Source organism: Anabrus simplex, chromosome 3 (genome assembly GCF_040414725.1).
Source record: "Anabrus simplex isolate iqAnaSimp1 chromosome 3, ASM4041472v1, whole genome shotgun sequence".
Taxonomy (NCBI): Eukaryota; Metazoa; Arthropoda; class Insecta; order Orthoptera; family Tettigoniidae; genus Anabrus; species Anabrus simplex.
Window position 1 is genome coordinate 58,523,268 of NC_090267.1, and position 24,767 is coordinate 58,548,034.

The 24,767-nt window shown below is 40.4% G+C and overlaps 1 protein-coding gene across 1 annotated transcript in view; it reads right to left on the reverse strand.

The window, feature by feature from the left end:
• Positions 1 to 24,767, reverse strand: part of CysRS-m (cysteine--tRNA ligase-like protein, mitochondrial) — a 101,996-nt gene that overhangs the window by 18,722 nt on the left and 58,507 nt on the right. Inside the window, exons 6-7 of the mRNA XM_067144094.2 lie at positions 20,375 to 20,511; positions 8,793 to 8,921 (exon numbers count right to left, since the gene is read on the reverse strand). Coding sequence (XP_067000195.2) covers positions 8,793 to 8,921; positions 20,375 to 20,511 — 266 coding nt within the window. The remainder of the gene's footprint in view (positions 1 to 8,792; positions 8,922 to 20,374; positions 20,512 to 24,767) is intronic.

A 24,767-nucleotide genomic window follows, 5' to 3' on the forward strand; every position in this document is an offset into this window, starting at 1 on the left:
TGATGCAGAACTTGGAAGCTCGAAGGGCATTCAGAAATGTAGGGTAGAGGAAGAGAGTAGCGAAGGCCAATGTGCACGTGGCACAGAAGCATGGGTTTTCCCGTTATCTGAAATGTTGTACTTGTTGCCTGATCACTTGAAAGAATTTTTGCGTTTTATTCTGATTCCTTGTTTTTTGATTAATTTCCGCTGACAACAGTCGAAAATAAAGAGGGGTAGGGGGTGTTATAGGCAAGTAAATACGTTAATATTTTACTCACACACTAAAGGTTCACCACACCGAATATCCAATGTTTGAATTTTAAAATGTTTTGAAAAAGTAGTTGTTTCCTGTGCTCATTTCCTCACTTCTATCTTTAATGACGTGTATAGTAAAAAGTAAAACCTCAATGCATCGTTTTCCAAGGGGGAGGGGGAAAATGATGATGGGATACGGGAAAATGATAAATGCAGGTGACAAACAATAGGAGGAAAGCAAACTAACAAAATACGAGTACTGTATTTAGGCATTTTTCTTCATATAAACAACAACAACAACAATAATAATAATAATAATAATAATACCCGTGTGGGGATTTACCGGTTACCTCCATCGGGCACGTCCCATTGGAATTGGAATTGGAATTGGGGAGGCCAGCAGAGTCAGAGGGTAGTAGGGAAATAAAATACCACCGTGAAAAAAAAACTGGTCCCTTGCCAGGGTTACAGCAAAGACTGGTAAATGATCAGAAGCCAGAAAACATCTTGAGGCAACCTCTAGGGCTAACAACCCTAGTTGTAAAAGGATGGGTACCCGTCCAAAGCAAAGTCAAGTCAAAAAGCATGATGGCACAACATTTCAAGAAACATACCCCAGGGGGTAAATCTTCGGATAAATCCCTCGTCGTGAACGCCACGGCGCACGAGTCTCGTTCGGATTCTGGGGGAGACTCGACATCATGCAAGAGACGAGTCGGAGCGCCTCGGTGTACCCCGAAGAGTCAAAAACTCAGGCCAAAATCTAAAACCTTTCTAGCAACTTTCAACATAAATTCACTTACACAAACTGGCAAGCTGAAAACCCTCACCAAAGCTCTTCACGAAAATTAGATATCCATAATGGCCCTACAGGAAACAAGGTACCCAGATGAAGAGATTTTTGAATCCGAAGGCTACTGATTTTTCAAGAGCAAAGCGCAAAGAGGAATCCTCAATGGAGCTGTGATGCTTGGAACCGCGTTTGCTGTTAGAACCAAGATCCTTAAATCGGTTGCAAATTTCGAACCTGTGAATGACAGATTGTCTATACTCACAATAAAATGCGCGAACAAAACCTACGCCCTAGTTAACGCACATGCTCCTACAAACGATAAGAACAAGTCTGATCCAGACGAAGTTGATAATTTCTGGGACCTACTGGATGAAAAATTAAACAAAATCCCCAAACACCATGTCAAGCTTCTTTTGGGTGACTTCAATGCCCAACTAGGTCGTGAACAGAAGTACAAGAGAGTTATAGGAAATTACCCTGCTCACAAAAGAACCAATCCCAACGGCATAAGACTGGTGTCCATTTGTGAAAATCACAACCTGCAGGTCATGTCGACCCACTTTCGCCATCTACCCAGAAAGCAAATGACTTGGCGTTCTCCCGTCCAAGCTCTCGGAGAGTTCCAAATTGATCATGTTGCAATCTCCAGGAGAAACAGCCCAGAGATTATGAATGTCAAGGTAAAGAAAGGCATCAATGTGGCCTCAGATCATTATATGTCTCTTATCAAATTCAAACCAATTCCCTCAAACACAAGGAAGACAACCAAACAGATCACACGCTTCGACAATGATAAACTTCGGCAAAGGGTCGAGGAGTTCCAGGAGAAGGCTAGACCAAATGACACTGACTTTAACAACACCAAAAGTCTCCTTGTTGAGGCCGCCAAAGACGTTGCAGAAATCAAGAGAGGCAAAAAGCATGCCTGGTGGAATGGTACCTGCGAATCAGTCCTCCAAGAAAGACTCAATGCGTGGAAACAGTACTACTCTACGAAATCAGAAAATGATTGGGAAACCTACAAAACCCAACGTGCCCAAGCAGCTAGGGTGTTCAGAACTGAGAAACGTAAATACGAAAAATCTCTCATTGAAAAGATAGAACAAAACTTTAGGAAGAATGAAAGCAGAGAGTACTACAAAGCCTTCAAACGCAAACTCACTGGCTATAAACCACCATCTCTATGCTTTGAGAGAAAGGACGGCACACTGGCGACATCAAATGAAGAAAATTGCAGCATTCTGGCAGATTACTTCAAGAATTTGCTTAACTGCTCTAAACCTCAAAGCGTCATTGAGACCAAGGAACCCTTACTCAGGTACCCAGATTCCAGACCACCCGACAGAGATGAAATCAAGCGCCACATTGCCCGTCTCAAAAATAACAAAGCGCCGGGGGAAGACTCAGTAGTAGCAGAACTATGGAAATATGCCCCAGAGGAATCACTTGATATCTTGCAAAAGCAAATAGAAGAAATTTGGAACAAGGAGACCCTACCCGAAGATTGGAAAATAGCTTTGATCCATCCATTACACAAAAAAGGCAGCATGATGAACATCAACAACTACAGAGGAATATCTTTGCTACCCGTGACTTACAAAATTCTATCACTTGCCATCCTGGAGTGTTTGGAAGCACAAGTCGAACATCAAATAGGTGAATACCAAGGAGGGTTCAGAGAAGGTCGCTCAACAGCTGAACAGATTCAAAATCTCAAAACGATCATCAGATATTGTACGCTAAGGTCCAAGCAGTATGTGTCTGTCTTTGTGGACTTTAAGAAAGCGTACGACTTCATTGACCGGGAAGTCCTGCTAAACATCTTAAATGAATTTGGAGTTGATTTGAAACTGCTGGCATTAATTAGAGCCACCCTGACCGATACAAAATCCAAGGTGAAGTTCCACGGATGTCTCTTGCATTCCTTTGACATCAAAACAGGAGTCCGACAAGGTGATGGGTTATCCCCGATACTCTTCAACTGTGTTCTTGAAAAGATCATCAGAACCTGGCGGGTGAGATTACAGGAAACCAACTACAGTCCATTGAGAATAGGAACCAAATCCACAAATCCAAGGGGATCGCAACAGACTGCTTAGCATTTGCCGATGATATTGCTGTTCTCTCAAACGACATAGAAACCGCTAGAGCTCAAGTTGAAATTTTAAAGGAAATTGCCGAACAAACTGGTTTGCAGATATCGTTTGAGAAAACAGAAGTAATGACTAACATCAAAGAGGCTCCATCAAAACTCCATACAAAATACGGGGACATCACCCGAGTAGACAAATTCAAATACCTGGGTGAGATCATCATGAAAAATGGACTGGACAAAGAAGCACTTCAGGAGCGAGTACGCAAACTGGAAATAGCCTATCAAACATCCCGCACAATCTACAACAAAAAATGCCTTTCCCAAAACACCAAGATACGTCACTATGAAACAGTTCTGAAGCCTGTAGTTCTATATGCAGCCGAAACCCTGTCTCTAAATGCCAACAAAGGACTCCTTGAAGAACTGGAGAAAAGAGAACGCAAAATTGTGAGAGGAATCTTGGGATCAAAGTACAGAAATAGAATCCATCAAAAGAGATCCAACAAGGAAGTCTACAGCAAAATAGAGAAAATAACCGACACAATCAGAAAAAGACGGGCACGATTTTACGGTCATCTGAAAAGAATGGACGGAAGAAAGTTAACTAAAGAAATCTTTCACTTTTTTGATTCAAACCCCAAAACCACAATTCCCTGGTTTAGAAATACCAAAGAAGACCTGCAAATGCTACATATCTCAGCTGAAGACGCCCTTAACAGAGATCTCTTCCGCAAGAAAATATTGACGAACGGGCTAAACCGAGACGAGCAGCCGAAGAGAAGACACGGTGCCCCTTGGACAGAGGAGCGTAAGCAGGCCCACTCACAAAGAATGAGGGAAATTTGGGCTCTAAAGAAGGCCAAGTACAGTGTCAAATGCAACAAGACTTAACGTGGTCCTTGATGGCCCCAGTGAATTATAAATATATAATAATAATGGCTTGTGGCCTCCGAAGGCTGGTGCAGATCTTTTGAGTTGTTGCGTGATAGGCGATCTATGCACTTATGAAAATGTGGCCCTACCTAAGATGAATCCTAATGCATAAGTCAGCACACGCACAGACAGCCCCCGAACAATCGGAATTAACCAAGGAAAGATAGAATCCCCGACCAATCAAGACCCCTTGAACCGATGGCCAACACACGCTATTTTAGACATGGAGTCGGACATGCTCATACTATAAATAACAGTATAAAAGTATTGCAACCGTGATATACGCGATAAAAATAAAAAGCGTGACTTTTACGCTGTTTCATTTCCTTTCTTCACATCTCGTAATAACTGAAAAGCTCTTAAGGTCAGTTCTCTTATTGGAAATTAATCATATACAAGGATATTACGGCGATAACCTGCATTTTGGTAAATATTCGTAGAACCTTCGCGAACGATAGGTTATAGATTCCATGCGGCGCAGCTCGCACAATGTCAAAGAGGTTAGAGATTCATCATGGCATGTCTCGGACGATGTCACAGCGGACTACGCAAAGCTGCAAACTTAGGAATTAGTTTCAAGACCAGGCTAGTGAAAATATCATTGGTCTGACTTGTAAGAAAACAACTGGGTAGGGGGCAAAAAAGTGGTCAATCTAGGCCTCTAGCATCCCACACACTCCACAAGGTACGACATGATTAATACCTCTGTGACTAATTAAAATGTACCCGGTGCATGCCGCGACTATTTTCTCATTTTCAACGAAGGTGGCGGCTCTAGCCGGCCAATAACAACACAGAAAATGGTGGCAAATTTGAGTTTTACAATCCCTCCGATTTAATTCTCATAAATAAGAATATTGCTAGGGGTCGGTTAGTGGGTCGAGGAGAAGCATTGGCACCACGAGGCTTGTAGTGAGGTTGTGCGTGAAAAACCTGAGCACAGCACAGCACAGCACAGCACAGCACTCCAGCCTACAGGATCCTTGCTCAAGACTAGCAACTCGGAATTGCCTGTACATTCTTGCATAACAGGTTGCCACTATTATATCCTGGAGTATTGAGCTGTCTCTTTAAATTTAAAAAAATTTGCGCATATTTTTCTTACATACGATCGATCCGCGCGGGAAAATTGGGACTGGGGACAAATACTATTTTGACAATTGACAATTGATGTGATAAAACCATAGTTCGAGAAACAACAGATGCAGGGATATTTAACATTGGTTTATATGGAACAGTTTTGGGACCAAATAAACTGAACAACAAATACGGGAAATGACAGTTCTGGAAACGATGCATCGAGGTTCTACTGTATTTGTACAATGACTTATCTGTTCTATTCCTATTATTTACTGTATATCAAACCCATCGGTTTCTCTTTCTACTTCTGTGTTTGTCCTGTGTTCCTAATTTTCTACCAACTGTGTATTTCTGTTTGATAATAATAATGTATGTCAAAACCTTGTCCCAATTTTCTACAGGGTCAGGTATGAAGTGAAAAGAATCTTTGTAGTGAGTTTTTGCGACTGGGTGCCCTTCCTGATATCAACCTCATCAGAGGAGTTAATGAGATGATACGAATGACATAGGGAAAGGGTGAAACGTAGTGCCGGCACATGGCTCTATGTCCCCATCCGACGGACGAATCACCATTATCAGTGTCATATGCCCTAACTCCATATGGACACTGCAGGGAGGTTTGGGAACTGAATCCAGACTTTAGGCATGCACCTCTCCTACGCTGCTGGCCAACATTCTGATGGTGAAAACTTTTTCGATGAATGGGACTTGAACTGGCTAACCACAGAGTCAGACAGGCAAGCTCAATCATTAATCTTTATTCTTTCCTTTCACATCTCCTTTTTCTTGTTATCTGCTTTCTCCTTATCCTACATTTCCCATGTGAAGAAGAAGAATTCTTACTGTTGAATTCTACAGTGAATTAACCCTACATACATTGCTACAAATTTATCTCATGGAAAAAGTGTATAAATCCATGGTTACACCAGTAGCACTTTCTGGTTCAGAATGCTGGCCAGCCTCAATAAGACATGAGCAAGCCCTCCATGGAATGGAATGGAAATTTAAATGCTCCATTGGTTGTTAGGGCATACAAAACTTGACCACGCCAGAAATGACCACATCAGACCACGGATGGGAGTTGCACCAACTTCGGACAAGATGCGAGAAGCTCACTTTAGACAGTATGGACCTGTCATGAGAAGAGACGACTGATCAATTACTAAGACAGCTGTCCAGTACAACCTAGAAGGAAATTCATCATGCAGCCGTCCCAAGAAATGGTGGCTCATCATTTGAAGGAAGACATCAAGATCATCAGTGTCAGACCTGATGATTTCATTAACAAGACCAAATAGAGATTTGTGTGCAAAGTAGCAGACCCTACACTGTCACGGGAAAAAACACTGGGAAGAAGAGACCCTAGTGCAAAGTGAATAAGCTTACGAGGTAGACACACTACCCCTACATCTCAAAGCTGGCTTCTTTTATATTAAAAAATCAAACCCCATGGCCCAACAGCCTTGAAGGTCCATGGTCTACCAAGTGACCGATGCTCAGCCCATAGCCTGCAGATTACGAAGTGTCGTGTGGTCAGGACGACGAATCCTCTCGACCGTTATTCTTGGCTTTCTAGACTGGGGCCGCCATCTCACTGTCAGATAGCTCCTTAACTGTAATCACATAGGCTGAGTGGACCTCAAACCAGTCCTCAGATCCAAGTAAAAATCTATGGTCTGGCCAGGAATCAAACCCGGGGCCTCCGGATAAGAGGCAGGCACGCTAAATCTACACCACGGGGCCGGCTTCGCTTATATTTAGACACAACAAAAAGGGTTATTATTGTTTATGTATATACAATTTAAATTATAAACTATTGTCAAATCATGTATAGAAATATAGGAACATGAAGAGAAATACATAATAGGATAAAAATGACAGACCAGTGTGGTAAGAGAAAGAAGCAAAAGAAAGAGGAGACAAGGGCAAACATGAAAGTACGACAAGGATAATCTCTACATCTTCACAAAGATGGGCTCTCCTCAACAAACGTGATTTTCTACGTCTGCTTCTTCTCAGCCCTGACGATCTCCTTTCTGCTCCCAAGGTTCAAAAATCACTGAAGGGCCACGCTGACAGATTGTCAGTCTTGATGTGGGAACTGTATCATAAGAAGAAAGACAAATACACATAGCAAAGGGGAAGAAACCAGAAAATAGAGCTGAATATAGGTGATGAAAGACTAGGACAACGGACAAACAAAAAAGGGCCCAAAGGATCAATATAAGTAACAGAAAGGAACAAACAAGTGACAAAGTCATACACAGTATAAGTCCACTGTAGCACGTACAGCATACACAAGAACAGCTTTTAATGCCCCTCAAAAATTCCTATCTTAATCTATGCAATATTCTTCAGTTACAACGGGAACTCTTGCACTGATTCATTTGTTATTATGAGCAAATTAGACATGCCATTTTTTCCGTGTTACCACAGAAGCCTCTGGAGTGATGCCATTACAAATTTTAAGAATGAAACTGAACATGTGTATCTACATAGAAGAGGGATTAGTCTTGGTCCAAAGTTTATAATGAATTTGATCGATAATCTTCTGTGCACAAGTGAGCTCTTGACAACACTCGGAAATGCTTTAGACGTTGAATAATAATGCCCTCTGACTCAGAACTCTGAATAGTGTAAACAAACACTGAAGTTCAAAATGAAAGAGGAGAACATGTTTCCACAATAAATGAGTAAATAACATGGCAGACAGCAGTTGTTAACTCCTTAGAAATAATGATGATGATGATGATGATGATGATGATGCTTGTTGTTTAAAGGAGCCTAACCCTTAGAAATAAAGGCTAAGGTAAACAATAATTTAATTTTAATATTCAGGTAATGAAATTAAATAAGAATGTGATACTTCTCAAGAAAAGGCAGTGTGTATCACTGATTTCAGAGGTCAGGTTATAAACTCCCACGTCTGGTTATATTTCTATCATTACTCTACAGGGGCTTTAAGTATGTTTTCATAAAACATGTACGGTAAAGCTACTTTAGGTGATGATGTTTCAAGTAAAAATATTGATACGTTTACCACAGAAGCCCCTGGAGTGATGCCATTACAAATTTTAAGAATGAAACTGAACATGTGTACCTACACAGAAGAGGAATTAGAAACTACCGAAGCAAACGACTAAGCCACTGTATGGATATCAACCATGAGATGTTTTGAACAAACTAACAGCTGTTTCATAACGATTTTAATGCCTTTTTTTAAGTGTATGCTTTCCGACTTTTACGGAAAATCGGATATAATGACAATCTGCAATAGTGAGTAAATTTATTGCTGTTATGAAATCTTGTTATAGTGGACTTCTACTGCAAAGAGAGATAGGAACATGTAATAGGACAAACATAATCTCTACATCTTCGTACACCTCTGTCTTCAAATAGATAGGCTCTTTCCTCATCGATCTCAATTCTTCTACAAATGTAAGCAAACTTGATATTATAAGATCCCATGGTGCATAGTTGGTTGTTTCAGAGGCATTTCTTCAAATGTTTTATGATACTGCCTTTGTTAATTTGTGTACAATCACCAAAAGCTAAATAAGTAAATATTAAATGCTGCCAAGAACTAGGTTAAGTTGTCAGTTGATCACAATAATTTAGTAGTAGTACCACAAACACGCATACAATTGAACTTACCTGCTCGACGTCAGTATGCAGCATCTTGTTACCATCCGATATCAGTTCAATGATGGCATTCATTGCCTTTGGAGTATCAAAATCATCTGCAATAGCAGCCAGGAATTTACTCTTTGCAATAGTCATGCTCTGAAATGAAAAAAGAAAAAATGCTGATAAATATCCAAAAGGGATAAGAACCTCGAATATTTTGTTCAAACTACTCAACCTACAGATAAGTAATGGAAAGGAACAAATATATGCAAATCAAGTCATATATAGAAAGATAAGAGGAAATAGCTTCATTTGCCACTTGCTTCCTCATTTTCACTGGTGCACCACCCTATTTGAAGAGAAACGGGAAGGCACAACAAGGAAAGGGAGACCTAGAGTACAATTTATCGTCATCATCAGAGGCCGATACTCACATCCGAGTTTTCGTTTCTCGCCTCCAGTTCCGTAATCCTTAGTCCACATGATAAAGGTGGCACTGATGGCTTATCAAACCAATTCTTGCAAAAAACATGCGGCCACACATATTGTATCTGATGGAAGGTGGAGGACGTGGCAGTTTTTGACGTAGCTTCTTTCTCTGGCGATTTTCCTCTTCCTGTCTTCGACGTTCCTGCTCAAACTGTGCAACTGTAGCTGAGATGGTAGCACGCCAGCGAGGACGTTCCAATGCAAGAATATGCCAAGTACTTGGGTTTATATCTGCCCTTCTCGTGGTCTGCTTAAGTTGGTCTTTATATCGCTTCAGGGGAGCACCACGAGTCCTCTTGCCTGTGCTGAGTTCATATTTGACTTTGAATGATGATGGTCTCTGGTAAGACCGAAACTAGTTTCAACGAATATATGTAACTTCTTTAAGGTTACAACAAACAGTACTGAATAGGTGGAAAACTTTAGCTTTTGTTTTACACTACTAGTGCTGAGTTCACTATATAGGATTTGCCGAGGGAGTCCTCTGTCACTCATATGATGGATAGGGCCTGCCCATCTAAGCCAATGACCAACGATGGTGGCTTTGATACTGTTTAGCTTTGCTTTCTCGAGAACTGCTATATTAGTTATATAGTCATTCCATTTGATGTAAATGATGGATCTAAGTTTTTGTTGATGAAAGCATTCCAGTTTCTTGATGTCCCGGCAGTATAGGGTCCAGGCTTCACACCCGTAGAGTAACGTAGAAATAACATCATCCTGATACACCATTATTTTTGTGCGGATACTTTGATCCTTGTTCTGGAATACACAATGTGAGAGACGCCCTAAGGTCACATGGGCAGCCTGTATTCTGTTTTCCACGTCTTTCTCAGAGGTACAGTGTGTTGAGAGAATATTCCCAAGGTACGAAAAGTGCTCCATCCTTTCCAGAGCTGTGCCAGATATGGCGATATAAAAATCGGGGGGGAGGGGGGAGGGGGGAGGGGGGAGGGGATGTTCCAGGATCAGGCTGAGTAAGTACTTTGGTCTTCTGAATGTTGACAGTCAGGCCAAAACATTCAAAAGCTCTTTTGAAGCAGATGACAGATTGTTGAAGCCTTCTGGTATGTGGGCTGGAGAAGCATTTTCATCTGCATATTGCAATTCTGTGACCCACGTGGAATAGGTTAATCTTTTGGAGTGAAGTCTGGCCTGGTTGAAAAGCCCACCCATCATACTGATATTTAATGTCCACACCTGTGTTGTTTGCAGGCGTTGTCTCATAAAGCATAGCTGCTAGGTGCAGGACGAAAAGTGTAGGTGCAAGTACACATCCTTGCTTGAGTCCATTTGTGATTGGAAATTCTTTTGAGATATCATTCTGATAATAGTACCTGACCAACCATACCATCATGGAAAGATTGGATCAGACCAACAAAATGTTCGGGGCATCCAAAATACCTCAAAATCATCCACATAGCATTTCGAGGAACAGTATCAAAGGCCTTTTCAAGGTCATAGAACACTAAGAACAGAGGTGTACTTTGTTCTCTGCACTTCTCCTGGATTTGTCTTGAGCAGAAGATCATGTCAATTGTAGCATGAGAGGCACGAAACCCACACTGGCATTCACATAGTAAACTCTCAGAAACAACCTGAAGTCGATTCAGTATGATTCTAGCGAATATTTTTCCAGCTATGGAGAGCAGGGATATACCACGGTAGTTTCTACAGATACTGTGATCACCTTTCTCGAAGACTGTAACTATTCTGGAGTTTTTCATGGCAGCAGGAACATATCTGGTTTCCCAGATTAGAAGAATCAGATAGAAAAGCTTGGTTTTTAGAGGTGAGCCTCCACTTTGAATGAGTTCAAGAGGAATATTGTCTGATCCTGGAGCCTTCCCTGTTTTCATTCTGCTGAAAGATTTGATAAACTCTTGGAAGGTTGGAGGAGTGTCCATCCAGGGTTGAGGAGTATGTTGAGGAACATGTTGAAGAAAATCTTCAGCAGCAGCAGAATGAGCTGAAGTGCTATTTCCATCATTTCAAGATCTCCTGGCTAACTGTACGAATGGTGGTATTATCAATAGCTTTCCGAGTTCCTGATGATGAGAGGACAGGACCATACAGCTCTTTCAGTCCTGCGTACAAGTTGCCTAAGTCCCTTATATCTGAAAATTTCTGAAGTTCCTTGGCTTTTTGCTGCCACCAGTTGTTCTTTATTTCACTGATTTCAGACTGACACTTCTGTTTTAGTTCTTGAAAACACATTTTCTTCTCTCTGGAGGACTGTAACGCTGAAAGGCATAACAGTCTATAATGATAATGTATGCACGGAGGATGGATCTTGAGAAATGGATAGATAGGCAACCCGTTTAGCCTTGATGAGGTTCAAGATTTCTTCATTGTTATTATCAAACCAGTCTTCTCTCTTCCTTTCCTCATAGCCAATGACTTTCTGTGCAGACTCTGTAATGATATTTTGAAGTGTGGTCCATTCACATTGGATTGTGAGTTACTTGTTCTAAAACAGAGTTTTAGTATTCTGTGGCAACACTATAAAGTTGAAGCTTAGAGGTGTTGAACTTCTTCCTTGTTGGATTTGTAAAGTGGGTTCATGGCTTTTTATGGATGGTAATTCTGAATTGACTAATAAGAAGTTTATGATCTGTCCAGCAGTCATCAATATTCTGGGCTGTTTTTGTGATTAGGACATCATTCTTGTCGCACTGTCGGGTGGTGACATAATCTATCATATGCCAATGTTTAGAGCGTGGGTACATCCATGTGGTCTTGAAGCGATTTGGCAGTTGGAATTGGGTATTGGTGATAAAGAGCTCTTGCTCAGCACACAGGCCAAGAAGTAACAGACCATTAGCACTGCAGTTCCCAATTCCATGTTTACCCATGACTTTTCCCCATAAGAGGTTGTCCCTCCCCACTTTGGCGTTGAAATCTCCTAGTAGTGCAAGCTTGTCTGTAGCAGGCACCTTGGTGAGGACTGTGTTCAGTTAGTGGTAGAAGCAGTTTTTAGAATCCTCATCAGCCTTAAGAGTGGGGGTATATGAGGAGATGAGAGTTATGAATCTGCCTCCTACAAGAGGTATGCGGAGAGCCATGAGTCTTTAATTTACTGCGATGGGAGTGAGTCGATAATCATTCACCAATTTGGTCTTTATTTATGTACACTATTTACGCCCACATTGATGCACCAAAATCAAACCTTATACAACAAAGTCTTCAAAGAATAAGTTCAGCTTAGCCTTGCGTCTTGGGAGGTGTGCTAAGTCCCAACTGACGTGCCCAACTTAACACACGAGGGCGAAACGCAGGCGACCAAGAACGAGTTAGCTGGAAAATTTATATGTCCAATAACAGACCATTATATTGGTATAATAAATTTACTCATTCAGGACAAATATTTTAAGTTCCCTATGGGAATCAACATCTATATCACATACCACTTAATAATAATATAAGAGAATTTATTGGACTCCAACCTATTCAATACATTACAGGATGTTAACATTTTTAGTTAAACATCGTTAAAATGGAGACATGTTTCCCCCTCCATGTGGGGCATCATCAGTCATATCAAAGCACCTCAAAATTAAACCAGACGTCTGGTTGGAAATTATGAACATAATATGTAAGAAAGAATACATTAAAAAACACGTACAAGGTCCTATCCTAAACGAAATAACAATAGACTAGTTACACATAGTAAAATACGCTAGTGGTTTCTTAATATTAAAATGAGGCCATCATATGCACAGTATAAAAATGAAAGTAATCAAAGTCTATATGATATTGAGTTCGATGGTAGTTCTACGTAGTATATACAAATGTTGGCAAAATAAAACACAATTTATAATTACTGTACACTTATTTATAATTGTTAAAATTGATGAGGTAAAACATTCCAATTTGTCTATTTGTAATTTGGCTCCAACCAAAATAATTCGCCCTAGGATTCATGAGGTAGTCAACTCCGTTGGTCACTCTCTATATGAATGGAGTGCACAGTGCAAGTGAACAGCTTTTGTTGATTATAAAATGAGGCTGTGCTAAGACAGAGTTAAAACAACACCGGCTTCAAATGAAGATAGTTAAAAACATCATTAGGTTCTTCCTAGTTGACTAAAGGTTTGCGTATATTTTGTTGTTGAAGTGTGGGAAAGTCAGTTGTTGGTTGAATGGGCAACGGTCGAAAATGTTGTGCAGTGCAATCGGTGTTATGAGCTGTCCTACATGTGAGGGAAATCTTGAAAGCTGTTGAGCTGTTACCTAATTGCTAGGAGGTTTGTGGAGCACTGGCTGTCTCTAATGTCCTGCTCCTTGTGTTGTACGTGTGACGTCTTAGAGGAGGGGAGTGGTGCTTTGATATGACTGATGATGCCCCACATGGAGGGCGAAACATGTCTCCATTTTAACGATGTTTAACTAAAAATGTTAACATCCTGTAATGTATTGAATAGGTTGGAGTCCAATAAATTCTCTTATATTATTATTGAGATTCTTTCAATACGGAAAATAAAATGATTTTCATTACTTGTAACATACCACTTAGTCGAGCAGCTCGTCTCCTTTCTCCCAAATCTTCCCAGCCCAAACTTTGCAACATTTTTGTAACACTACTCTTTTGTCGGAAATCACCCAGAACAAATCGAGCTGCTTTTCTTTGGATTTTTTCCAGTTCCTGAATCAAGTAATCCTGCTAAGGGTCCCATACACTGGAACCATACTCTAGTTGGGGTATCACTAGAGACAAATATGCTCTCTCCTTTACATTCTTACTACAACCCCTAAATACTCTCATAACCATGTGCAGAGATCTGTACCCTTTATTTACAATTCCATTTATGTGATTACTCCAATGAAGATCTTTCCTTATATTAATACCTAGGTATTTACAATGATCCCCAAAGGGAACTTTCACCCCATCAATGCAGTAATTAAAACTGAGAGGACTTTTCCTATTTGTGAAACTCACAACCTGACTTTTATCCCCGTTTATCATCATACCATTGCCTACTGTCCATCTCACAACATTATCGAGGTCATTTTGCTGTTGCTCACAAATTTGTAACTTATTTATTACTCTGTACAGAATAACATCATCTGCGAAAAACCTTATCTCTGATTCAACTTCTTTACACTTACCATTGATATACATAAGAAAACATAAAGGTCCAATAATACTGCCTTGAGGAATTCCCCTCTTAAGTTTTACAGGGACAGATAAAGCTTCACCTACTCTAATTCTCTGAGTTCTATTTTCTAGAAACAGAGCAACCCATTCAGTCACTCTTTTGTCAAGTCCAATTGCGCTCATTTTTGCCAGTAGTCTCCCATGATCTACCCTATCAAATGCCTTAGACAGGTCAATCGCGATACAGTCCAATTGACCTGAATCAAGGATATCTGCTATATCTTGCTATATCCTACAAGTTGAGCTTCAGTGGAATAACCTTTCCTAAACCCGAATTGCCTTCTATCAAACCAGTTATTAATTTATCAAACCAGTTAGTTATTTATCAAACTAGGCTTTTGGCACACAATCTAGTGATTAGAAATTGTATGCCACATCCTCCACTAACCTGCCAGTCAACAGTCTGATGGTGAAGTTTTTTTTGACCAACGGGACTTGAACTGGTTAACCACAGTGTCGGATCATTTGACTTCAATGCCTTAATGATCATGGCCACTAGGGGGGCATTATGGGATTAAGGGTAGGTTATTAAAAGCAATCGAAGGCAATTACGTTGACAATTGGACTACATTGAGAACTGATGGTAGAACGAGTTCTTGATTCAATGTATGTACAGGCTGTAATCCTTCACCTTTGTTGTTCATAGTTTACATGGATCATCTACTGTAAGGTATAATGGGGCAGGAATGGATTCAGTTAGGTGGAAATGTACTAAGCAGTTTGATCTATGCCGATGACTTGGTCCTAAAGGCAGGCCGTGCTGAAAGCCTAAAATACCAATATCTTGGAACTCGAAAATAGGTACAATGAGTGTGATACAAAAATTAGCTTTTCCAAATGATGTCAGTAGGAACAAACCAAAGAGAAATTATGTCAGGTAGGGAAAACAAAACTAGAAGAAGTATTTCAAGTATTTAGAATGTGTATTCTCCCATGAAGGTAGAATAGTAAGTGAAACTGAATCAAGGTGCAGCAAAGCTAATGAATGAACTCGCAGTTGCGATTAACGGTATTTTGTAAGAAAGACGTCAGTTCCCAGACAAAAATTATCTCTTTTTTAAAAATTTGCTTTAATTCGCATCGACACAGATAGGTCTTGTTGCAATGATGGGATAGAAAAGGCCTAGGAGTGGGAAGGAAGCAGCCACGGCCTTAAGGCCTTAATTAAGGTACAGCCCCAGCAAAAAATTGTCTCTACACTGGTCTGTTTTCAGATCAACTTTGTTGTACGGGTGGACCCACCAGGATATTTTATTCCTAAGTTAGAAGTACAGTAGAAGTCAATAATAGTGAGAGTTCATAACGGCGAAAAATTAACTTGCTATAATGGATTGTTGTTATATCTGATTTTTCGTAACATTCGGAAAAAACCCATGCACATTAAAATCGGTATGAAACTGCAATCAGTATGTTCAAAACTTGCGTTTCCGCAGATGATATCCACACTGCGGCTTACTTGCTTGTTATTTTTTAAAATTATACACTACGTGAAAGTGTACAAATAGCTCCAGAGGGCTATGTGGCAAACGTTCTTCAGACAGCGTCATGTAGCCTAACTCTATATGTATCACGAAAACATATTTCAAGCGCACACAGAGAAATGATAACCACCTCGCTACAAATTTACATGGGAACAGCCTTTCTGAAATTTAACTAGATGCGAGAAAATACACTGACTGACAGAGCAAATGCAACACCAAGAAGGAGTGGTTCGAAAGGGATGAAAGTTGGGGAAGAAACAGAGACGGCACGGACGAATAATAGATGTTTATTTCAAACCGATATGCAGGTTACACAATGCGCACGGCATCAACTCAGTAGGATGTAGGACCACCGCGAGCGGCGATGCATGCAGAAACACGTCGAGGTACAGAGTCAATAAGAGTGCGGATGGTGTCCTGAGGGATGGTTCTCCATTCTCTGTCAACCATTTGCCAAAGTTGGTCGTCCGTACGAGGCTGGGGCAGAGTTTGCAAACGGCGTCCAATGAGATCCCACACGTGTTCGATTGGTGAGAGATCCGGAGAGTACGCTGGCCACGGAAGCATCTGTACACCTCGTAGAGCCTGTTGGGAGATGCAAGCAGTGTGTGGGCGGGCATTATCCTGCTGAAACAGAGCATTGGGCAGCCGCTGAAGGTACGGGAGTGCCACCGGCCGCAGCACATGCTGCACGTAGCGGTGGGCATTTAACGTGCCTTGAATACGCACTAGAGGTGACGTGGAATCATACGCAATAGCGCCCCAAACCATGATGCCGCGTTGCCTAGCGGTAGGGCGCTCCACAGTTACTGCCGGATTTGACCTTTCTCCACGCCGACGCCACACTCGTCTGCGGTGACTATCACTGACAGAACAGAAGCATGACTCATCGGAGAACACGACGTTCCGCCATTCCCTCATCCAAGTCGCTCTAGCCCGGCACCATGCCAGGCGTGCACGTCTATGCTGTGGAGTCAATGGTAGTCTTCTGAGCGGACGCCGGGAGTGCAGGCCTCCTTCAACCAATCGACGGGAAATTGTTCTGGTTGATATTGGAACAGCCAGGGTGTCTTGCACATGCTGAAGAATGGCGGTTGACGTGGCGTGCGGGGCTGCCACCGCTTGGCGGCGGATGCGCCGATCCTCGCGTGCTGACGTCACTCGGGCTGCGCCTGGACCCCTCGCACGTGCCACATGTCCCTGCGCCAACCATCTTCGCCACAGGCGCTGCACCGTGGACACATCCCTATGGGTATCGGCTGCGATTTGACAAAGCGACCAACCTGCCCTTCTCAGCCCGATCACCATACCCCTCGTAAAGTCGTCTGTCTGCTGGAAATGCCTCCGTTGACGGTGGCCTGGCATTCTTAGCTATACACGTGTCCTGTGGCACACGACAACACGTTCTACAATGACTGTCGGCTGAGAAATCACGGTACGAAGTGGGCCATTCGCCAACGCCGTGTCCCGTTTATCGTTCGCTACGTGCGAGCACAGCGGCGCATTTCACATCATGAGCATACCTCAGTGACGTCAGTCTACCCTGCAATTGGCATAAAGTTCTGACCACTCCTTCTTGGTGTTGCATTTGCTCTGTCAGTCAGTGTATAAACTACCCTCTGAATCAGTGATGTACTCTACCATATCTTGAAGTGTACCATATTCTTACTTAATTTCAGTATATAACATTAAAATTACGCGATCGTTTTCCTCAGCCTTTATTTCTAACACGTCAACAACAGCTATCAGCCAAACTGTTTGCATTTTATTATGGAAACGTGTTATCCTCTTTCATTTACATTTTTTTTTAGGGAACAGCAGTCGATGGGTATTACTAATTGATTCCGACATCGCCTTCGAATGTTGACGAGAGAGCATGCAAGTCTACATACCGAGAAAATGATACTGTACCAAAGATGACCGATCGCATTTTGTGGCAAATGTTTCAGTTTTCTTGTTCAAACAGCATTAACTAACCTAACTTAACCGTATTATATGTATAATGAAACCATATTCCGAGTGCCAGTGGAGGAATGATAACGTTCTCGCTACAAATTTACATGGGAATAGTCTTTCCGAAATTTAACCAGACGTGAGAAAATATAAATTAACCTCTGAAATCAGTGATGCGCTCTGCCATATCTTGAGGGGTATCACATTCTTACTTAATTTCACTCTAGAGAAATAAAATTAAGCTATCGTTTACTTAGCCTTTATTTGTAACAAGTAAACAACTGCTATCGACCACGTTACTTACGTATTTATTACGAAAACATGTTCTCCTCTTTCATTACTATTTTTCTTTACGGAACAGCCGAGCATTACTAATCGACTCCGACATCGCCTTCGAATGTCAAAAAGAGAGCTTGCAAGTGCACAGAGCGAAAAACGATACCAGTACAAAGGTCGCATTTTGTGGTAAACGCTTCAGTTATCTTATTCAAACAGCGTCACCTAACTTAAACGCATATGTACCATGAAAACATATATCAAGCACCAGTAGTAAAGTGGTAACCTTCTTGCTATAAATTTAGATGGGAATAGCCATTCCGAAATTTAACCAGACGCGAGAAAATATAATCTAACCTCAGAAATCAGTGATGCACTCTGCCATATCTTGAGGTGTATCGCATTAATACTTAATTTCAGTGTAGAGTATTAAAATTAAGCGATCGTTTACTTAGCCTTCATTTCTAATGAGTTAACAGCTGTTATCGACCACGTTATTTTCGTATTTATTACGAAAACGTGTTATCTTTCATTTCTGCTTTTCTTTACGGAAAGCAGTTGACGAGTATTTCTAATCAACCCTAACACTGCCTTTGAATGTCGACGAGAGAGCTCGCAAGTGTACATAGCGAGAAAACGATACCGCACCAAAGTTGATCAATTGCATTTTGTGGCAAACGGTTTGGTTTTCTTATTCCAACAGCGTTGCTTAACCTCACTTAACCGTACTATATATATCAAGAAAACATATTTCAAACACCAGTAGAGAAATAATAATATTCTCGCTATAAATTTACATGGGAATAGCCTCTCTGAAATTTAACCAGACGCGAGAAAATATAAAACTATCCCCTGAAATCAATGATGCACTCTGCCATATCTTGAGGTGCAGGTATCCCATTCTTACTTAATTGCAGTATTTAGCCTTAAAATTAAGAGATCGTTCACTTCAGCCTTTATTTTTAACGAGTTAACGGGTGCATAAATACCGGTAATGGAAAGAATCCTACAGGCTTAATTGCTCGCAACAACAGATGTGTCAGTGATAGGGCTGTCACTGTAACCAAAGGATAATACACATCTAAATATAGGAATCTTAAAGGGACAGACAAAAACTGTCATTTTAACAGGGTTCTCGTTTTATGCCGTACTTGCTATAACGGACTTGTACTGTAACAGACATGAATGTAGCGAGATGATCACTGGTACAAACAGGTGTGAACAATAGCAGGAGAGTATTTACAGTGAGGAGATAAAGGCTAAGTTGGAATGAATTCTGTGGATGAACGCATAAACTAGCTTCAGCAGTGGGGTCATACGAGGCGAATGGTGGAGGATAAAAATGGACTTGGTCATGGAGGATAAGAAAAGTACAGGGAGACCAAGAGACACGCAGCACAGGCTCGGTAGTAAAGCACGGCTCACCCAATGGGGCCAGTGGGGAACTCCTCTCTCATGTTTGGTAGATCAACACCTTCCAATGTTCAATATTCAAGCTTACTTCAGATTTGTTTCCTTCTTGTTTATTACCACAATGGGATCTTCAAGAATGTCACCGTTCAATATCAATCTTTGAGAGCTGTTCCCCAGCACATTTGATCCCACCAGTAATCTTCTTGTTTTCCACCATTTATCGTAAGTATATACATTCACAGCTGCTTCAAGTGACAATTTTTAATATCCAGTGATGACCTCTAGATATTATTGAACATTCTGTCTTTGGAGTGTATTTTTCTGGTATTTTGAAGTGTGACAGATGAGAAAGATAGTGCTTCATTTCTGCATCATGTTCACACACCTATTATTATATTATTTAGACAATTAAAAAATCTAATTTTAATGGAACATTGCATATTCATATTTATCACTGGAATTTACATGGAAAATTCAATGTAACTGAAGACGTTCCAAATAGAGATAAAACATGTCCTACAAAAAATATTAAACATATTTGTTTGTGTATTTTCAGTGATTTCAGAAATGATACATTGTATTGAAAAGGTGGAATTATACATCTCTGGAAAAGTATACCTTGTCAAGGTATGGAATGAAAACTAATAGTAGTAGCCGTCGTAGTCAAGATAAACAATGAATGTAATGATATCACTTACAACCCCCAGCAAAATATAGATATTATTTAACGAATATGTACTGCATTCATATCAGACTCGAGTTTTTCTGAAACAGTAATGATAAGCCTTTACAGATGATAATTAAATGTAGGCAACATGTGATTGAATCAAAATGTTTACCTCAACAAGTTTAGGTTCGTCAATAACACCCTGACGTGTGATCCCCCTGATGTATGCCTCGGAATCTACCAGAAATGACTCTATCTTCTTACAGATACCCTTGGCATTCTGTAGAGCCAGATCTGTGTACTCCACACCTACAAAATAAAGTACAATAACAATATTATTTAACAATTTAATAGAGGAGATAAATAATTTTGGTGTAAATTGTAGATAGAACTGTACATGAGGAATTCTTATAAATTTACTGTTGTCCACATATTAAAAGAAGCAAATTACGAGAAGAGAGTACAATAGTGTCAATGGTTCCAGTTGTTCATCAGTCAACAAGGATTTGAAGTTTTAGACAGAATGTTTTTCACTGATGAAGCATGGTTTAACCTTTATGGCTTTATTAAATGGCATCAACTAATCCCCATGCACTGCAAGAAACTCCACTACATGTACAGTTTGGACAGTCTTTTCCAGAGTGTAAATCATAAGATCTTTAAAAAAAACAGGTTATTACTTCAGAAGTCTATTGCTCAGACATTATTTACCCATTCATTGCCCCTCTGAATGATGAAAATGAAATATTTTTTTTCCCAGCAGGACAATCCAACCTCTCAAATATCCAATCAAACATCAGACTATTAAATGAAATCTTTGAGGAATGGATAGGCACTAAAGAGTTCTGGCTACCTCGCTCCTCACACATTATACCCCCTGATTAATTCCACTGGGGTGCCCCAAAATTCTTGATGTATAAGAATAACTCCAAAATAATTGTGGAACTTATGGGAGAAATCACCATTTATACAGGAAATCCTGCACAAAGTGTTCAAAAACATGTGCAAAAGAGTCAAAATCTGTTTTCAGCAGCAAGGACAACATTTTAAGCATCTCCTGGTAATAGTGGTATGCAATTCTACTCAATTAAATTTAATACATCTTCATTCCCAATAATGTACGTATGTCACTAAAGTTTAGTGGGATCCATTGCCAACCCCAAATGCATGTGTCAGCATATCCACCTTGCTGCAGAGACAGTTATGACACACACTGTAGTATAGTAAGTGAAATCAAATGAAGATGCAGCCAAGCTAATGCAGTGAACAAATAGCTGTGATCAACAGAATTCCGTAAGAATGCCTTAGTATTTTCCTACAGGTGCGGGATCCATTCTTCGGATTGATGAGCACCATTTTATGCGATTGTATGCATGTTTGGTTTGAGGTAAATGATTTTTACACCGTGACTAATGTGTTTTGCCATTGTTGCCTTGGATTTCTGCGGGTACACTTGTCCATGATGGTGAAGTTTCAGGCATCATAAGCCAAGGTATCTTCTCTCAGAACAAGGCAGGTGCTCCACTAATATTTTCTCCTGAATGAGAACTACTCCCATCCTCTGAAGGAATGTGTTGTTATGGAATCAAGAAGAAAAACTTGAAGAGACCAGCGTCACATGCTCATCTCCATGTGAAGAGGACGCTTGGCAATTTCTGATGACTGACCAGGTCTGAGCCCCATACAGTGAATAATAATGCACTGTTCACCCCAAAAATTTTCATCAGCCGGGTGGCAGGAATGAGTAGCCGGGCGGGAAATACTATGCAAAAAACGAATATGATACAATATCAATTTACTCCATTGAGGAATTAGATTGCATTACATAAAAAATCCAGTTGATTGAATATTTCACTATTTTATTTTGCAAACATCACTGAAAATTATTTATTTAGACAGTTTACTGTCCACGGTTGGTTTTTCCCTGGACTCGGGGAGGGATCCCACCTCTACCACCCCAAGAGCGTGAGACATTTGGTCGTGGATACAACGCTAAACAGGGGCCTTGTGGGGGATAGGAAGACTGGAAGGGATAGGCAAGGAAGAGGGAAGAAAGCGGCCATGGCCTTAAGTTAGGTACCATCCCAGCATTTTCCTGAAGAAGAAATGGGAAACCACGGAAAACGAATTTGGGGTGAGAAATGAACCCCCTCTACTCAGCTGACCTCCCGAGACTGAGTGGACCCCGTTCCAGTCCTCGTACTACTTTTCAAATTGCAGGCCTTCAGGGGTGGCAGCGAATCACACTAACCACTTCACTAAAGAGACGGACACTGGTAATTAATTTTAATAACAGGTAAATTTTAAGAATAAGGCATAGTTTTGCTTTAACCTAATACTGTAATTTAAAAAAAAGTATGGTCATAGAATTAATTGCATTATTCAAATAGGCCTATGCTATGTTGCTAGATTTTCGAAGGCAAACAAGGCAAACCCTGTGAGATTGGTGGATGTGGACATTCCTCATTTGAAATTTCTTCAAAGTACAGTATTACTGCCACCTTCTCGGAAAGAAGTCACCTCCTGAACAAGAGTGAAAGCTGGGTGGACAAAGGATATCTCATTCATGATTTGGACATAACAAACATGAAAGTAGAAAGAATAACTGCTGGTACAAATGGGCAGGAATAAAGGCGGTAGGGTGCTCAGAATGAGCAGTTATGGGCTAATTTCAGAATGAACTCAACTGAAGAAGCTGTGAGAATAAAACAGCTTCAGAGACGAGATCATGTGAAGCAAATGGAGGAGCACAGGTTACCTAGGTAACTAAAGAACTCGGCCAAGTAGAGAGAGAGAAAGAGAGAGAGAGAGACCAAGACGATGAGGGATCTTCTTTGTTTGCCTTATCCATTCTGGATGTTGGTTGTCATCAAGGCTATCTTCAGTTTGTGGAGTGCAACTTTGAGAAGATGAGCAGAGTTCAAACTATACCACTTGCAAGTTCAACAATGAAGTTATTTTTCTACGAGGACCCCTTCTACCCACTACTTTTCCTTGTATTATGACTTGTAGAAGGCAATAAGTTTTGCTCATTCCTCATAATATGCCTAAGATATTCAAGCTTCATCCTTTTAACAAGCATCATCAATTGAGATTGACTTCACTCTACGAAGAATCTCCTCATTTTTTTATGTGACCAGTTCAGGAGGTTCTCTAGTTCTGCCTATACATCCACTTTACAAAAGCTTGGATATTCTTCTCTGTAGCTGCAGAAAGAATCTAGGTTTCAAGACCATATAAAAGTGTTGACAAGATACAGCATGTTACAAACATCTTCTTCTTCTTCTTAGCTAGACTCAGGTTGCATTAGCATAGTAGGTGTTTCATCTTCATGACAGCAGTTCCTGTTCTCACAATCTTACATCTAACTTTGAGTGTGTGATCCCCATATTCGTTTATGGTAGAACCTAGATAGCATACGTGATGACTCTCTCTATTCATTGGTTGGTTGCTTTAAGAACACCTGGATGCAGAAGTGGCTTACTTATGACCATTTATTTGGTTTTCTCGACCTTGAAATTAAGCCCATACTTATGACTCATGTAATACAACCCATCAACAAGTCACCATACATCTTCCAAGCTTCCAGCTACAGTGTCATGTATGTACCAGTGGTGGCACGTGACCCTTATCAAAGTGTTAGCACACTAGTTTGTAGAAACATGGATAAAATCAATGTATGGGTATTAAAGCTCAAATAGAAACAATATTTTTAAACTTACACAAATCAATACTTTCAGTACATCTGCAGATATTACATCTTGTAATATAGCTCTATCTGGCGATTTTTGGCACTAAAAATATCTATAGTAGAATCATGGAACCCTGGATTCTTCCTACACTTTTCAGGAGGTTCTTCTCAATTGAAATTAATGACAATTTTAATCATCTTGGAAAAGAGTCCATGTATGTTTCAAACAAGTCAAAATCCAAAAGAGAAAGAAATTCCAGCTTATTCAGTTTGGAAAAAACAGTACATTATATGTCAAACTATTGTATCAACTACTTCACAATACAGTCTGCAGTATGATTTCTGTTTGTCAATATCCATATCACCAATTTGCTGCCTTTTAACTCTAACTTAATTTTCATTTGACGAAACTGATGCATGTTCGTCTGTGCACTGCTTCCAAAATAAAATTGAATTTATCAGGTTTGTCATTCAGAAATCTCTTGAATTCATTGACCTCAGCAACACGATATTTTATGTCATTAATTTTGGTTTGTAAAATGTTGAAAAAGATTTTTGCTTGAGATAATACAGATGAGAATACATTTAAAAGAAAAATATATTCAAAATCTTAAGACATGCTCCGAACAACCACCACTGAACACTGCAGATGATTACTGTTAAGTTAGCCTCTCGACTGCGGCAAACACGCAAGCCTAGTTGCCAGCATGGTCAGCTCTGTGCAGTGTTTTTGAGTGCATCGAATGCGTAAGCCCGTCCCGACTGAATTCAAGCTCATGTTTGTCCCAGCAAAAAGGCATACATGGCAAACAGTCGGCATATCTTCATGATGATATAGATGCTGATTTCCATAGGGAACCTGAAATATTTGTCC